At 37.6% G+C, this 18207-nt stretch overlaps 1 protein-coding gene across 1 annotated transcript in view; it reads right to left on the reverse strand.

The window, feature by feature from the left end:
* Positions 1 to 2201: 2201 nt before the first annotated feature.
* LOC130219153 (neogenin) overlaps positions 2202 to 18207 on the reverse strand; it is a 241186-nt gene continuing 225180 nt past the window's right edge. Inside the window, exons 20-29 of the mRNA XM_056451454.1 lie at positions 16251 to 16445; positions 16139 to 16171; positions 14199 to 14258; positions 13366 to 13504; positions 12180 to 12388; positions 8865 to 8957; positions 7800 to 7946; positions 7297 to 7548; positions 5895 to 6007; positions 2202 to 3856 (exon numbers count right to left, since the gene is read on the reverse strand). Of these exons, the coding sequence (XP_056307429.1) occupies positions 3773 to 3856; positions 5895 to 6007; positions 7297 to 7548; positions 7800 to 7946; positions 8865 to 8957; positions 12180 to 12388; positions 13366 to 13504; positions 14199 to 14258; positions 16139 to 16171; positions 16251 to 16445 (1325 nt within the window). The 3' untranslated portion in view covers positions 2202 to 3772. The remainder of the gene's footprint in view (positions 3857 to 5894; positions 6008 to 7296; positions 7549 to 7799; positions 7947 to 8864; positions 8958 to 12179; positions 12389 to 13365; positions 13505 to 14198; positions 14259 to 16138; positions 16172 to 16250; positions 16446 to 18207) is intronic.

Here is an 18207-nt window from a genome sequence, read left to right on the forward strand (position 1 = left end):
ATGCTTTGAGTTTCTTTAGTCGTACAGGACCTGGTGTTTTGAAACACGTTAGTCATGTGACCTGGGTGTTTCGAAACACTTGCGCTTCAGGATCTCGACACTGTCGAAACGTCAGACATCCCTACCTCTGCCTACTGTTTGCTCTGCAATAACACTTCCCAAACGCTAACTGGCAGTGTCATGTTATGTTCCTCTGTGTCGAGTTTCTTCACGGTTGTTTCGTTTTTTTCTGAACACTATCTTAATATACAAGTAGCTGAAGCTCGCTCATTCAGAGGTGGGAAACGGCAGACATGCACCAACTTTAATCATAAACACAAAACAAAAGTTTCCATCTGGAGCTCCTTCACGAGACTTGACACTTGTAAACACTCGCTCAATCGGGCTTGCTGCTCTCAGCACTGCTCACACTTGTCACCGTTACCAAACAGACAAATCACAGAGCATGCGCTACACGTTGTTGCAATGTGTACTTACATTTTTTTGAGAGGTGCGGGTCGGCGTCAGCCACAGCGTGAGGTCTGCGACAGTGTGAAGGCTGCGGCGGACCATATGCATGCGCTTGAAGTATAAAGTAGAAGTATACATCAGCCTTTACTTATCTTTTATCCATCAGTGATCTTCTAGAGTTCTCAGTGGAGTATAAAACCATCTGTGGAAATCTGTTAATTAATAAAGAAAATGCACATCCAACACTTTGTTTTTAGTCCTCAGTAGTAATATTAATGTCTACTTTACTCATGGAGAATGTAATGCTTCATAATAAGAGTTCATATTAATTATGTGTATTGTGTATTGTAACAATTAATCATGTTACAATACACACATTTTTACATTATACTTATGATTAATTAAATACCTGCATGTAATTAATTTCTAATTACATTTGGCCAGACATCTGTATCGGCCAGAGATCGGTATCAGCCAGAAATCGGTATCAGCCAGACATCTGTATCGGCCAGAGATCGTTATCAGCCAGAGATCGGTATCGGCCCGGTATCGGCCCGAGATCTGTATCGGCCAGAGATCTGTTTTGGCCTGAGATCGGTATCGGCCAGATATCTGTATCGCCCAGAGATCGTATCGGCCAGACATTGGTATCGGCCAGAGATCTGTATCAACCAGACATCGGTATCGGCCAGACATCTGTATCGGCCCGAGATCGGTATCGGCCAGATATCTGTATCGCCCCAAGATCGGTATCAGCCAGATATCTGTATCGCCCAGACATCGGTATCGGCCAGAGATCGTATCGGTTAGACATCGGTATCGGCCAAAGATCTGTATCGGCCAGACATCGGTATCGGCCAGAGATCTGTATCAGCCCGAGATCGGTATCGGCCAGATATCTGTATCGCCCCGAGATCGGTATCAGCCAGATATCTGTATCGCCCAGACATCGGTATCGGCCAGAGATCGTATCGGTTAGACATCGGTATCGGCCAAAGATCTGTATCGGCCAGACATCGGTATCGGCAAGACATTGGTATCGGCCAGACATCGGTATGGGCCAGAGATCTGTATCGGCCAGACATCTGTATCGGCCAGAGATCTGTATCGGCCAGACATCGGTATGGGCCAGAGATCTGTATCGGCAAGACATCGGTATCGGCCAGAGATCGGTATCAGCCAGAGATCGGTATCGGCCAGAGATCTGTATCGGCCAGAGATCTGTATCGGCCAAATACGCAAGTGTTTAAGTTTGTGTTTACAAGCAGAGGAAGACACACATGCGCACCCATATATTATACATCAGCAGCTACAACATGTGAGGAGGTAAAGTATGTGTAGGGGATCCTGTGCTTTACGCAATGGCAAAGTTATAGAAAGCATCAGAATCGATACTCTGAACCAGCCCGATCACTATGACAAGGAATCAGTACTCTATATTGGCTGCAATAATCCTGATCGGAGCATCCCCACTGTTGTCCCTTACACCATCCTTAAATGTACCCATACCACCAAACCTGTTCCTAACCCATATATACCCAATACATTATCAACACAGGAAGTACATTGTATTTAAGTACTTAGCAGTTAAGGCCACCTAATATAAAGCAGGACTCAGCTTTATAAGGTATCAATGCCTGTAAAATAATAACAAAAAATTATTGCATCTGTATTTTTGACCTTCTGAAAACTGAAAGGAATGAAAGCAAACACAGTCAGATTAATCTCATCAACATAAAACAACCGCTGAATGTCTTTGAAACCAGCCGTTTACTTGTGACATCATCGTTACATAAAATAGGTTCATATTTCACATGGCATCAGCGATTCATTTCAAATCCAAAATATAAAAAGTGCAAATGACGGTAGATGTTACGCCGGCCACACAACATGGCTCGTGTCTTCTTCTTTTTTTCAAATCTTCCCCCATTATTGTAAACACAAACAACAACTGTATTCATAAGCAGACCTGGTTACAGCCACATGGACATTCATGACGTGAGAAAACTGTACACGAGCAAGGCAAGAGTTCGCTGATATTTTCTTCCGCTCATTCTTTGGGAGAAAGGGATTGGCTAAACAGCACGGCCAAAAACACAACGCTGAATATTGAACCGTTCATAACTTACATGGAAAATGTTTACAAAGCGATGCGTCGTCTTCATATATAAAAAAAACCAACCCGAAGATGAAGGATATAAAAATCGTCCTTTTGGAGAGTGTACAAAGTATTCATGTAAGCAAACGTTTGCAGTTCGTCGTATATATTCATATATATATATATATATATATCGATTTACCTCTCACAAGTAGAAAAATCCGAGAGTCACTTGGCATTGAACTCCTTCATGATGAAGCTCGAGGGCCCGAAAACAGGCGTCAGGGTCCTGAGGAAGAGGAGCGAATATGAGGAACCGCTTCATTCACTCGCCGTTCTCACGTTTGAGGAGTTTCTGAAGCACCAAACATCGGCCTTCAGAGCAGAGAGAGAGAACTTCATGTGGAAATTTCTGATGCATATTCAGATTTGTTTTGTTTTTTTATGCTACCGGCGTCCCCGAGACACTGAGATCTCGCTTTTCTGTCCACATATGATGATGGAAAAATGTCAACACGATGTAAGACACCGAAATAAAGCCATGAAACATTCATGAGAATTCATGAGCAAGCAGAAATGATTGTGTGTGTGTTGTTTGATGACTGTTTTCAAGCAAATCTATCAATAATACAACTAATAAACTGGTGTTTTAGAGTACGTGAATAGAAATCAATGAAATCACTGCAGTTTGAATCACATATCCTGGGCTTTTGCCATCGGTGTGCCACTGGGCTTTGTATTAGGACCAATTTGATTGCAAGATTTTGTATATTTTTCCAATATTATTATTAAGAAACTATCAAAATATGTTTGTATAGATGCTAAAAACTATCTAATGATCATTATGTACGCATAATAAATCATTATGTAAATGTTTGCATCAATTTAAATGCATCAAATTGCATAAAAACAGTCAAACTAAAAATGTACACACAATTATTCTGCTCTCATTTCATGAATGAAGCCCAACATTTGAGCGTGTGAGGTTTCCTCTTACAAAAATACAAAATAAAAGTCCTAAAAATGAGCATTTACACAATGAAAACCTACACAGAGGCTAAAAAAAATGTAGAATACATAAATACAATCCTCTAAAAAAACTCAGTCAATCCGAGGAGTTGAGAAAAATGGCATTGAGACGGATTTCCCTCCATGCAGGATGATGGGGGTTTCATTCAGAAGTCCTGTAGCTGTTCCTGAGGACGCGGTGAGAAAAGCCTTTCTTCAGCCGGTGGTGATGGCGTTCAGATCCTTCATCAAACCCTCCAGATGGGCCATTTCTTCAGACAGCTCATCCGTCTCAAACGTCTGAGAGAAAGAGCCAGAGGAGCCACAGCAGCCGTGTTAGAGTTAGGATTGAGGGATGCAAGACAACGGAGGAACAAAACAAACAGACGGAGGAGAGTGAGAGGAAAGGGAATGGGTTTGGAGAGAGAGATGGTAGAGAGACGCTACAGTGCAACCTATGACAGAACAAACAAAAGGCATGCATTTCAGAAGCACAACGCAAATCAAAAGGAGGACCAAAGAAACATTTGGTTTAGGAGTGATGCATCGTTAAGACATCAGCGAGCATTATAAATGTAGCCAGCCAGGGAGATAAAAGAGAAGAAATGGGGACAAAAATATGAACAAATTAAATACTCAAACTTTCAAAAATAAAAGGTTGTCCAGACACCACTTGAAAAATGATTACCGTGAACGAATAAATAAATAAATAAATAAATAAATAATAATAATATACAGTTGAAGTCAGAATTATTTTTTATTATTTTATTTATTATTGCTTTTCTTTTTAAAATATTTCCCTAATGATGTTGAACAGATTCAGGAATTTTTCACAGTATGTCTGATAGTATTTTTCTTCTGGAGAAAGTCTTATTTCTTTTATTTCGGCTAGAATAAAAGCAGATTTTAATTTTTTATGAACCATTTTAAAGTCAATATTATTAGCCCCCTTAAGCAATATTTGGATAGTCTACAGAACAAAACATCATTATACAATAACTTGCCTAATTACCCTAACCTGCCTAGTCAACCTAATTAACCTAGTGAAGCCTTTAAATGTCACTTTAAGCTGTATAGAAGTGTCTTGAAGAATATCTAGTCTAATATTATTTACTGTCATCATGACAAAGATAAAATAAATCAGTTATTAGAACTGAGTTATTAAAACTATTATGATTAGAAATGTGTTGGAGAAATCTGCTCTCCGTTAAACAGAAATTGGGGGAAAAAATAAACGGGGGCTAATAATTCTGACTTCAACTGTATACGCACAATATACATAGTCAAGTCCTTTATTAATACTCCAGGGGCTGTATATGACTGATACATGTAATAGTGTCTTATTTTACACAGATATATTTAACTTAATTAACACAAATATTTAAATTTACTGCTAATAAATTTGTAATATTAACATTCACACTGACAATATAAAAATGTGGGTGCCTTTATTAAATTAAAACACTAATAAAACAATAAAGAATCTGGACAATTCATGTCTATTTTAAATATAATCCTACCAATGCTTAAAGCAAGCTTCATTAGCTGTGTTTCCATCCACCTATTTTCATGTGTATTTTGGAAATGCGAAGATGCGTATACATTTTGAAAATGCTGATAAACGTATGCACATAACTGAGTAGGATAAACTCTTTATTCGATAAGAAAAGATGCGCATAAACTATGGAAACACTTTTACCAAACAAATTCCAGTATGTGCATTAAAAAGTCATGTGATGTTGTTATAAGAGATCATGTGATGATAAATGTGTGTGAATGGAGAAGCCAGCAGGCTGAGCACACTGTAAACCATCTGAACTGTTGCTTTGGTCATTCTAAAACGCCTTAACCACTTAGTATTAGTGTTATTATATTATTAATGACCTGCAGAATTGTCAAGAGCGTCTGTCCTCCGTATCTCACGCCTACAAACACCACCGCGCGTTCACTGCGTGTCAGGATTGCCTTCTAAAGCACAAGTCAGTTGCAGCAAATTCTGTTTTCACTGTTGATATTTGGCGCCAGTTAATCAGGAAGTGACGATTTTGTTCGCTGTTTTTGAAACGCTGCTTTATTCACACGTTTTCTGCGATATTCCAGTTTTGTGCATAAAGTTAATTCACATTTTTGGATGGAAACAGCTATTTTGAGCATGAAATTAATTGTTAAATAATGAATAAACTGCATTTTTAGATTTTTGGACTGATTTTTGATTGATTGAAATATGTAAATAAAGCATGGATAAAACCAGCATAAACACAATACAATAAACAATATTTAACTGCGATGATTTAAAATAAATAAATAAATCAATGTTAAAAGTGTCTCCATCACTCACCATGTCGAGCATCTTGCTGGTTTCTGATTGGTCGGGAGCACTGGGGACGGTGACTGCCATTGGGGCTCGAGCTCTGCTGAGTGTGCCGATGGAGGCGGTTTTCCCTGCGACCGCTAAAACACACACAACAGCATGTCTGAACATAAGCACGGTGTGCATGTGTGTTTGTTTTTATATCCTAGTGGCCTAGTTTAAACCTGAATGCACACAGACTTATGGGGACTTGTGTTACTGTGGGGACCTAAATTGGGGACCTCATGAGTAAACATGCTTAGAAATCAAACAGAATTAAGTATTTTGAAAATGTAAAAATGCAGATTGTTTCCTGTGTGTGTTGGGTTTAGGGGCAGGGGGACACAATATAGGCTTTGTACACTACCTGACGAAAGTCATGGATCTCCGTTGTACGAGCACTTATAATAACTTGACTTCTAGTTGATCTTTTGGAAAACTGTCAGAAGGTTGATTTTTCCCATGAATCATTTGTTGATCTGCATCCCAATCATCACACATACTGCAGAAGACCTACTGGAACCAGCATGGAGCCAAGATTCTCACAGATATCAGTCAAGTTTGGTGAAGGAAAAATCATGGTTTGGGGTTGCATTCAGTATGTGGGCATGTGAGAGATCTGCAGAGTGGATGATCAACATCAACAGCCTGAGGTATCAAGACATTTGTGCTGCCCATTACATTACAAACCACAGGAGAGGGCGAATTCTCCAGCAGGATAGAGCTCCTTCTCATACTTCAGCCTCCACATCAAAGCTCCTGAAAGCAAAGAAGGTCAAGGTGCTCCAGGATTGGCCAGCTCAGTCACCAGACATGAACATTATTGAGCATGTCTGGGGTAAGATGGAGGAGGCGTTGAAGATGAACACAAAGAATCTTGATGAACTCTGGGAGTCCTGCAAGAAGGCTTTCTTTGCCATTCCAGATGACTTTATTAATCAGTGATTTGAGTCATTGCAGAGATGTATGGATGCAGTCCTCCAAGCTCATGATGGAGTCAGACACAATATTCATTCTGTTTCCACTGCAGCATGAGCACATATTCTATACTGGACATTATTGAAGGTTCAGTGAGCAGACTTTAGTCTAAGCAGAGTCAGACCTTACTGTCCTAATGAAATCATTAATAAATCAAGGCCTGATCATATTTTATTGTGGTCAAATAAGTGTAATCTAGAGGCCTTTGACTTTTATATAAGACACTTCTGATACCAAATGATCAACTAGAAGTCAAGTTATTATTTGCTGTTCCTAAAACTTGGATAGGCCACAAGACTTCTGTCAGGTAGTGTATAGTAGAAACATCATTACAGCTATGAGAGTCTCCACTGGGATATAGGAACAAGTCTGTGTGTGTGTGTGTGTGTGTTTTCTGCAGCAGGACACTGACCAGGCTGTGCCAGCAGAGGGGTGCTGGGTAATGCGCTGTCGTATGTGGACGGGCTGTGTGCAGAAACGGTGACGGTGGGCACAGCGAAGCTCTTGAGCGGGTGTGTGGGCCGCACGTGAGCCGTCGGGGGGTTTATACCAGGCGCCTCTTCCTCTTTTATCACCTCTGTAGTCTTCTGGAGCTCAGCTGTGGTGGTGGGCTGACTGGGGGCCACCGGAGGTTCAGGTGCAGCCGGCTGATTCCTCGCTGACTCTACACACAGACAATAATAATAACAATAAATGTTATAATACTATGTAGAAAATATATTTCCTATAGCACACAAACGACAGGTCTATACTCCATCTGAAAACAGAGCTGTTATTGTGTCTTATGTGCCTTTCCAGAGGGTTTGTGAAGCCTGAACTTCACATATAGTGATGTGCAGTACATGGAGTGTGTGTTGTCAGTGTGTCTTACCAGCAGCTCACTCTGAGTGTGTGTGATGTGTGTGTGTCTCTCACCAGCGGCTCGCTCTGAGTGTGTGTGTGTTGTGGCTGGGGCTCTCAGGCTGATCTGGTGATGAAGGTAACCCCGCGGCGGCAGGTGATAATGATGATGATGATGATGAAGATGATCCAGAGAATGGATGGGATGAGCGCTGATCACAGCTGAGACACACATTCACACACACGCACACACACACACACACACAAGGTAAACACTACAGCACAATGACATGTTCTTCTGTTGACTGTATTTAAAATTATTTATTTTCAGATATTAAATAACTGTTCTATCATATGGATTTATTTCTAATAGTATATTTAATATAATTGAGACATTTCATATTAAAATATAATCAATTAATAAATAAATTATCAAAATTATGACAAAACAGATTATAATAAAAACACATTATATATAAACAAATGTAAATATTAAATATAATTATATGAAAAGAAGAGTTTACAGTTAAATAGAATTATTACAACATTTATAAGTATACATTTTATTTATTTGAACTATTTTTAGAAAATTAAATGCATTTTGCGTTATATATAATGAAATATGGAGAATATAACAGATTAATGTATTTTGTTAATAACAATAAAAATTTATAAATATTTTAAATTAAAATGTGCATATATTTATTAATTTTAAAGTTCTTAATTAATTAATTTAGAAATATAGATTATTTTATATTTTCATAATTTCTCTCTCTATACCTAATAATATCTAAATAATAATCTATAATAATATCTATATAAAGACCAAAAATATTAAAACAATTTCTGATTATACAAATACAACTACTAAATAAAAGTGGAGTTTAGAATAATAATAATTAATAATGTGCAGGAATATGCATCTTACGAGGCACAACAATCATGTCAGGCTCGTCCTCATGCTAATAATGCTACAAAAAAAAGCTCACCAGTGTTAGATCTACTCTTTAATTATTATTGTCTATATTATTATAAGACGACGACGCAGACACAACCACACAGTGGAGAGCACAGGACAGGTGAGTGAGGCATGATGGGACATCCAGCAGCGTCCCTCTTTCTTTCTCACAGTAAACTTACGCTGTGGAGGCTGAGAGTCAAACGGCATCATCATTTTGGGTCTCACTGCTCTCCGTCCAGCCAAAGTGGACACACTGTCCTCCACATCATGTCCTACACACACACAGGTTTGTTTTACTATCTCAGTGAGGACGTTACATTGACTTCTACTGTTCATCTATCAGGTTAATGATCGTGTCTGTGGCCAACCCCTAACCCTAACCTTAACCCTACTAATAAAAACATCTGTCTGATTTATAAGCACTGTTAATTAGTGAGGAGCAGTGAAATGTCAACACTAGTGGCTGGTTTTGATATCTTACTATATAAGTGATGCCTCACAAGTATAACTAATACACACACACACACAAACAGACACACACTTATAACAAACAACAGATGTGCCGCTGGATGGATGGAAATGAGATCCTAAATCAGCAGTTGTGAATCTGCAGTGTCCGAGACGTCTCAATTGTAAAGCAGCAGAAACTGACAAACCTGACGTGATGCCAGCAAACATTTCATATCATGAAACATTCAAAACATGTAAGATATCAGTCAAATAGAGTTGACCAGTGTAGTTTTGCTCTCATTATTATCTTTTTATTTATTTCTTTCAATCGCTCCATATCTCCAGAACAAACACATTGTGCATTTCTGAGTGTGCCTCACACAGATGAGTGGCATACCTGTCAACACTGGGATGTCAAAAGTCTAAAGCGGATGGAGCAAAAGCATTAAGGGCGTGTCCGAATCAACTTTTGCTATTTTAATGGATGGAAAAAATACGCTCTGCGCCCCGGCACATGCTCTAACAGAGTTGTGCTAATTCTCTTAATGAGTTCTGGGTGTGTTTTCAGCATAACGTGCATTAAACCAATCAGAGTCTGGTCTCCCATTCCCTTTAAGAGTCAGTTGCATCACACCATGGCACATTTGCTATTTACATGGTGGACTTTGGAAAAACTGAGTGGACAAACTGAACGCTTCACTAGGGAGAAAACAGTTAAACAAAGCATCTGCAGCGTGAGGATAAAGAACAAGCCTCCTCTACATGGCCTCTTTACTTTACTCCTTTACTTTGGTGGAGTGAGGAAACGGTGGAAACTCACTCCGCTAAACACATCCATTAGCCTACATAATTAATTTCATTTAAGCGCAAAGATTTGATTCAAAACTATTTCTAAATTCAGTTCTAATCTCCAGCAAAGGAATAAATGAACAATAATAATGAAGTGTGGTCAAAAACTTATATCCAAACACACGTCCTGTTCTATATGCATATCCATATGGAGATGCAGACGTCTCTAAAACCCCACAGGTGGACAAATCTAAACTTGTGTTTATTAAAACAAATATAAATATGCAAATAATAAATAATACTAATAATAATAACAACATTATAGAAATGCAAATTGTCATGAATAAACTGAAATGAGATGCCTGAGATGAGGCATAGAGGCAGTGGTTTTCAAATTAATGTAGAAAATAATAAGTTTTGTATAATTTGAATCTTTTAATTGTGTTCACCTGTCAAGACATGTGTGTGTTGCTGTACATCCTGAGTGCATTGCTACCATGCTCTTCTGGACTTTAGAGCAGCTTTCAGTTGGTCAATGGTGCAGTCTATTTTAGTTCCTCAGAATAGCAACGGGCCAACAATGCGCCTTAACACACCTCCTCTTTAGACCAGCACACCCATGAGTGCACAAAGCGGCGCAAATGGATTTTCCATTTAAACAACGTGACGCAAAATGTGATACTTAGAGTTGCGCTGGTCTGAAAATAGCAACAAATCACACCGAACACACCAAGTGTATGAAAGGGCTCTTAGATGTTTCCTTTGATTACATTAAATAACAGAGGTGTCACTTTAAAAATGCACAGATCTATAATGGAAGCATTCGATTGCTTTGCTAACTGTTTATGCTCATTTAAGACTAAATGTGTTGTGTTAAAAAATATTATTGTGTTAATATTTTTTATTATGTGTATATTATTATTACAGGACTTTATAGTGTGACCAAGTTGGTTGCATGTGCGACCTAATTTCTCAATGGTGCGACAAAAAAAAAAATCTTAGGTTGCACCGGTGCGACCAGCCATTCGAGGGCAAGAAATAAATTCAGTTTAAAAAAGTCTCCGACTGTGGTTTAATAGACACAAACGGATGCTCATTTCAGTTCATTTTCCAAACCAACAACTGTGTTCTCATATATTAACTAACGATCAGAATAATATTAAATTATTATTTAATTTTAAGAGTATATATTTGACGTGTTTATTTTGTGTCTGACACATTAAATATTGCATTTTTAAATATTAATTTGCTTTAAAATGTGCGAACAACTGAATTTTAATGCACCTTCAGTGTTTCCAACAACAAAAAACAGAATATATGCCTACTAAATAAAACAAATAAAACAGATAGGGCTGCATTCAATATTTTCACTTAAATAGCAAATTTAGATTAGGCTACAAAAACACTGACTGAATCGTTTTTTAAGAACCGGCATAGGTTAGTTTTTTCCGATCAGACTAAGCTTTTTTCTTAATAACAGTATATTAATACTAATAATGGTATATTATTATGTATATTGTATTATTGTATTATGTGTATATGTCTGTTTAAATACGCATCCAAAACCCAGTGTGTCCACTTTCGCTCCACTTCAATTTTCATGTACAGAATCCGTTTGGGAAACTGGATCTATTTATCACTATAGACTGTTTTGAGGATTGGCAAGGCACCTGTAATGGAAAGGAAGGGAATCCCACTGTTTTTATAATTATTTCAGAGTATTTTGATGCATAAATGAAATAAAAGCACAGAACAGATTCACTTTTAAGAGCAAGGGGCGTCCCCTGGTGGTTCAGTGGTATGGGTTGCGTATAGAGAAATACGGGAAAATACCTATACTGGATGATAGCGGGACAGAACTGTAAAACACGAGAGAATCCCAGGAGAAACAGGAGGGTTGACAGGTATGGTGAGTGACAGGTAGAAACACTCTTGTCTCCATATGCACCGCACACTTTACTTAAACTCATCACTCAATAAAGAAAACAACGTTTACTTGTGAATCTACCACACAATCATGTTGCACTACTTGTTTCCTTCAATCTTAAATACCTGCAATGCACATTATCTAGCCTAATAGTGCTCTGTCTTATATAAAAGTACTTTTAAAAGTTTAGTCTGTCTTAGCTTTTATATTGAGGAATGACGTGAGCAAAATCGCCGCTACAGTGTGTTTATGTTTGCTCTGGGGTATTATATGAGAAAGGCAGGATAGTGTGTGTCATTGATGGATATTTGTATGTGTGTGTCCTCACCGCGTCTCTGGTGGCTGGTCTCGACCACCGGCTCCTGGACGCTGCGAGGGATGGGCGTCTCGGTCATCACAGGGTTTGGTTCTGGTGATTTGTCCATGGGTTTGAGCTCCAGGCGCTCGTGATGGATCCACAGATCTGGAGGTTTCAGGTCTTTAGAGGAGCTCTTGTATTTGTGGGAGCCGGTGCTTGATTTACAGGCCGCACGTTTCCTGAGAAAGAAAGAAAAGACATGCTTAATGACACATTTACACACACACACACACACACACACACACACGTTATCTTACATTTTCCATTTGCTATTTTAATAATATTTGATTGCAGAATGTAATGTATTAAAGCCTATTCTGCTCAGCAAGACTGCATACATTTGATCAAACACAGTAAAAGCTGTAAAAAATAAATGATTAGAATTCAAATGTTTATTTATGGAGCGCAGTTTAAAATGCCTTTTGTCTTCAGTGTCACATGATCAATCAGAAATCTTTGTAATATTTACTTTCACGTTTAAATGTAGTTGAGATTTTTTGATTCGCTTCAGTTTTATTTGGTATATGAACAGCTTAAACTCTAAATGAATTTAGATTTGGCTGCATTAAATGTAGCATCCTATATCACATAGTATTTATGTAAAACTATACAGAAATTCAGTTCAGTTTATTAAATCATTCTGAGCTGAGCTAATGTAGCACTGACTTGGATTAAAAAGAATTAGTGCTGGACAATAATGTATTGTGATTAATCACATCCAAAATAAAAGTCTGATTTGACTTCATATGTGTGTGTGTATATGTATTATGTATGTATAGATACACACATGCATGCATATATTTCAGAAAATGCTTATTTTATTTAGATTTCAAATAGAAATGTATAGGATATAAGTTATATATATATATATATATATATATATATATATATACACACACACACATTTAAATGTCTATGTAACAAAATTGTTTGGTATCTTTTGTTTCTATATGTGTGTATCACATATATAAATATATATAATACACACACACATATATTATGTCAAACATTTTTTTGATTATTAATTGGGCTGTTTTTGCAGTTATAAAAGCTCTTTAGGTCTTGTCAAGACTAAGAAAATTCCTCATCTGTGATGGAAATCCCTGTCAGACAGAACATACATGAATATGTGTGTGTGCGTGAATGAAGCACACACTTCTTCTGGTGTGAGTTGGAGCGGCGTGTGCACAGAACAGCTCCTACGACCACAGCGATGATGGTGAACACACCAACAGACACGATCACCACGATCACCAGAATATGGTTCTCCTGACTGCCTGTGATGCCCGGCTTATCTGAGAGAGAGAGAGAGAGAGAGAGAGAGAGAGAGAGAGAGAGAGAGAGAGAGAGAGAGAGAGAGAGAGAGAGAGAGAGAGAGAGAGAGAGAGAGAGAGAGAGAGAGAGAGAGAGAGAGAGAGAGAGAGAGAGAGAGAGAGAGAGAGAGAGAGAGAGAGAGGAGAGAGAGAGAGAGAGAGAGAGAGAGAGAGAGAGAGAGAGAGAGAGAGGAGAGAGAGAGAGAGAGAGAGAGAGAGAGAGAGAGAGAGAGAGAGAGAGAGAGAGAGAGAGAGAGAGAGAGAGAGAGAGAGAGAGAGAGAGAGAGGAGAGAGAGAGAGAGAGAGAGAGAGAGAGAGAGAGAGAGAGAGAGAGAGAGAGAGAGAGAGAGAGAGAGAGAGAGAGAGAGAGAGAGAGAGAGAGAGAGAGAGAGAGAGAGAGAGAGAGAGAGAGAGATCCATGCAACATAAGGCTGGTTTTGTGGTCACACATAATCATTCTAATAAATAAATACAAACGTAACATTCCTATTAAACAATAATGTGATTTAAACTAGCAACTGGTATTGGGAAAAGTGGTTTTATATTAGCATTTCTTCAAGCTAGAATTATTTTTAAGCATGCGTCCTGACGGAAGCATTTCATAAGCAGAGTTTAGGGAGTGTGTATGATCTAGAAGATCCACAACTAAGTGTTAAAGTGTGTGTCTTCTGTTTACCCATGTTGGATCCAATCCCGTGCTCCGGCAGAGTCGGGTGACCCGGTTTTACCTGCAGACCTATAAATAACAACATCACATCACTGACATCCCACAATGCATCTGACAAATGATATGCAATTGTAGTTTGGAAACTTTATCTACTGTGTTAATGTCTGCATTTGATAGATTTAGAGATACACTCCTGTGGGGATATACGTTTATATAATCTAATCTCCACCTAGCCACTCTCCTCTCCTCCTCGACTCATTTCAGACATGCTTCAGACTTGATGAAACTTGCAGACCGCAGACCTGTAAGAGACTCCTAAAGGCTCTTGCAGACTCATGGACTTCTTGAAGACGCTGTAGAGCTGCAGACTAACCAACACGTCTCAATAAAGGAATTCTGCTTGTTTCGAGTTCTCCATTCATTTAATATCTTTACAACACTGTACATTATGTATACATGTATAAAAACAGTTGTGTTTGTCAGCATGTTTGTTCTCAATAGTGTTTTGATTCAGTACCAGGCATGCATTTCTGCAATAAAAAAAGCACATTTGTGCAAGATTAAAAGAAAAACATATCCATTATGTAAATATATTCATATCTTATTAAAGTATTGCATGTCTCCAAATGATGCTTTAGTTGACCAAATTCTGAATGTGTGAAGAACACTGCAAATGAAATACCGGATGAAATATGGGATGAGGCTCTGAGTAGAGTAAATGGATCCACTAACTGCGCACACCTCAACCTTATACAATTGAAAATGATTCATTGAGCCTATTACACGAAGTGTAGCCTCTCAAACTATATCCTGATATTGATGAGCTTTTCCCATATGTTCTGGGTTCGTCAAACGCTGAGTGACTGTTGGACCAAATATCTAAAACATTAAATGAGGCTTTTAATCTAGATATGAAGTCTGATGTGGAATCAGCTAGTTTTGGTGTACCTGAACTCAAAAGCTCATTGACAAATAAAGGGACAAATGTTCTTGCTTTAGCTACGTTTTTTAGTAGAGTGGAAATCAGCAGAGCCACCTAAAGCTTCAATGTGGACGTGTGATCTGCTTTTATATTTGAAATGAGAGAAAATTAAATATTAAATAAAGGGATTTGGAAGTTAATGAGACATGCCTACCTATGATCACATACTTTCACACACACACTCTCTCCTTTAACTGAGCTATATGAAGACATTTGTGTAAACAGGTTTAAACGTGATCACTAATATTGCTTTACTCTAAACACATGCAGAAGACCACTATAAACATGTTCGATTATTGATTTGTATTATAATGTAGGTATTTATTTTGACTTATTTTTACAATTGATATTGTCTAACTGCAAATGTATACAATACTGTAAAGGTTTTCTTTTAATTGAACTTGTTTGTTGATTTATTTCGGCTGCAAAGGTTATTAAAGAAAAAGATACAACCTTGATTGTACAAAACGTTTTGTTAAAACTTGGAAAACATCACAAATAAAATATATTTAAGAAGTGTTGTATGAGCGACTTAAAAAAGGTATTTGAAGGCTAATAGGCATTTTAATAGCATTAAATAGCTAGATATCTATTATAATACCTACTATGACTGTAGAATATTCTTATAATATTTCTTTATGTATAATTATCTAATAGATGCATAATCAAATTTACATTATTTTAAATTAATTTCTTGTGTAGAAACACTAAAGAAGACCTTATGAAGAAAACAGAAACCTGCAACCATTGACTTCCATAGTAGAAAAAACAAGTGCTATTGAAATCAATGGTTACAGGTTTTCAACATTCTTCAAAATATCTTCTTAGTGTTCAACAGAAGAAACTCAAACTTCTGAAATAAGGTTAATGACAAACTTCATTATTAGGGTGAACTATTCCTTTAAGTACTAGACTAACTCCTTTAACTTCATGATTTTTGATGACTGTGTTAAACATGGTAATTTACCTTGATCGCTGGACATCTTGTCTGAGGGTTCAGCTGTAAATGAACAGACAGAAACATGAGTGAGCTGCACGAGCAGGTCAGTAAACACACTGATGTTTAGGAGTTTTAGGACCTTTTGGAGTGCGGAACTGCACGGCGTCAGACATGGGCCCCATGCCTTTAGAGTTTCTGGCCTGGATCTTGAAGAAGTAGCTGGTGTCCAGAGTCAAGCCCTGAATCTGATGAGTCAGTCTGTTCCCCACAACCGGCTCCACCACCCAATCATGAACCTCTGCGTTCACATCCGTGCTGTAGTAGATGATGTAGCCTGAAACACACACAGATTTGTTTGACTATCTTAGTGAGGACGTTACATTGACTTCTACTGTTCTTCTATGAGGTTAATGATTGTGTCTGTGGCCTACCCCTAACACTAACCTTAACCCTACTAATAAAAACATCTTCTGTCTGATTTATAAGCACTGTTAATTAGTGAGGAGCAGTGAAATATCAACACTAGTGGCTCGTTTTGATATCTTTCTATATAAGTGAGGCCTCACAAGTATAACTAATACACACACACACACACACACTTATAACAAACAACAGATGTGCCGCTGGATGGATGGAAATGAGATCCTAAATCAGCAGTTGTGAATCTGCAGTGTCAGAGACGTCTCAATTGTAAAGCAGCAGAAACTGACAAACCCGACGTGATGCCAGCAAACATTTCACACACTCACCCACACACTACTTGTGGACTCTCTCACAAACACACACGTGCATACACAAACACACACACAGATGAGCACACATGCACTCATACACAAACACATATATATTGAGCTTTATGAGGCTAAGATAAGAGGTTTCTGATTGATTATTAATATCTAAGCTGATGATGATACACGTTTATTTTTTGTTATTCTCATTATATTTTATCTGCATATGTTTAACCCTCGCAGGAAACATTCTGCACATTTACATTTTCACAGTAGTGAATTCAGGATGATTTAGGAGTCATTTTCCTGACAGGGACCAAAAAAGTCCCCACAAAGTCTGAACGCAGATTTGACTATACTCATATCTGCATATATAAATGTAATGAGATGCAGATGATGTCTCAGTGTCAGGGTTTCTGCACATATCATAATGTCAAATTTAAGACTTTAAGACCTTTTTAAGGCCATTAAGTATTAAATTTAAGACCTATATCACAATATCAAAAACACACAAACACATAAAGAGAAAATGCTAAATCACTAAATTAGTGGTAAATAAATGTATTTAAATTGAACAGTACTGAAGACAGGTCACATGAGATTCATCATTGAACTACAAAACAAACATCTTTAGGCTGATTTATACTTTCGCCTGGCACCACGAAACAGACGAGGCTTTTATACTTGACACATTCACCATTGAGATAGTCTTTTAAATGACAGGGGCGGTCTAAAGAACCAGACAGTAAAATCAGACGGATAAACAGAGAAGAACGTTTACTGAACTAGATCATTTCACTAATATTATTGAAGATTTTTAAACTAATAGTTTTTATCATTTATTATAATGATTATTCAGATTTTTATAACTATTCAAGATTTTTAAATCAAACTTTGATGCATCTCTTGCTTTTGTTCATATCTCAGACAGTTCTACCTATTAAAGTGAAATATTAAAGACTACAGAACACGGGTTACTCTACAAATATATTATTTATTATGGAAAGAATAAAAGCAAATAAAATACACTTACTAAAAATACTGACGTTTTATTTTATTCTGCCCACTCAAACAATTCACACATGACTGTCTGGCTAGTTTCTGTCCTCTACTTATAAGCTAAAAAGGCAATAATAGTCCAACATTCCTGACCATTATTACCTATAAAGCCTAGAAATTGGGCATCAGAATACTGTAAACTGATGGGTTCATATATTCTTTTCCAGTTATCAAAGACATAATTTGTTCCTTCATTTTAGTTGTAACTTGTAAACTGTTTTAAATTCAAAATTGTAATATTTACATCAGTGTAAACAGTAAAAACAGTGGAAAAACATATTCTGTAATATTAAAACCACCTGTGTCTCC

This window comes from Danio aesculapii, chromosome 25 (genome assembly GCF_903798145.1).
Source record: "Danio aesculapii chromosome 25, fDanAes4.1, whole genome shotgun sequence".
In the NCBI taxonomy this organism is placed as follows: Eukaryota; Metazoa; Chordata; class Actinopteri; order Cypriniformes; family Danionidae; genus Danio; species Danio aesculapii.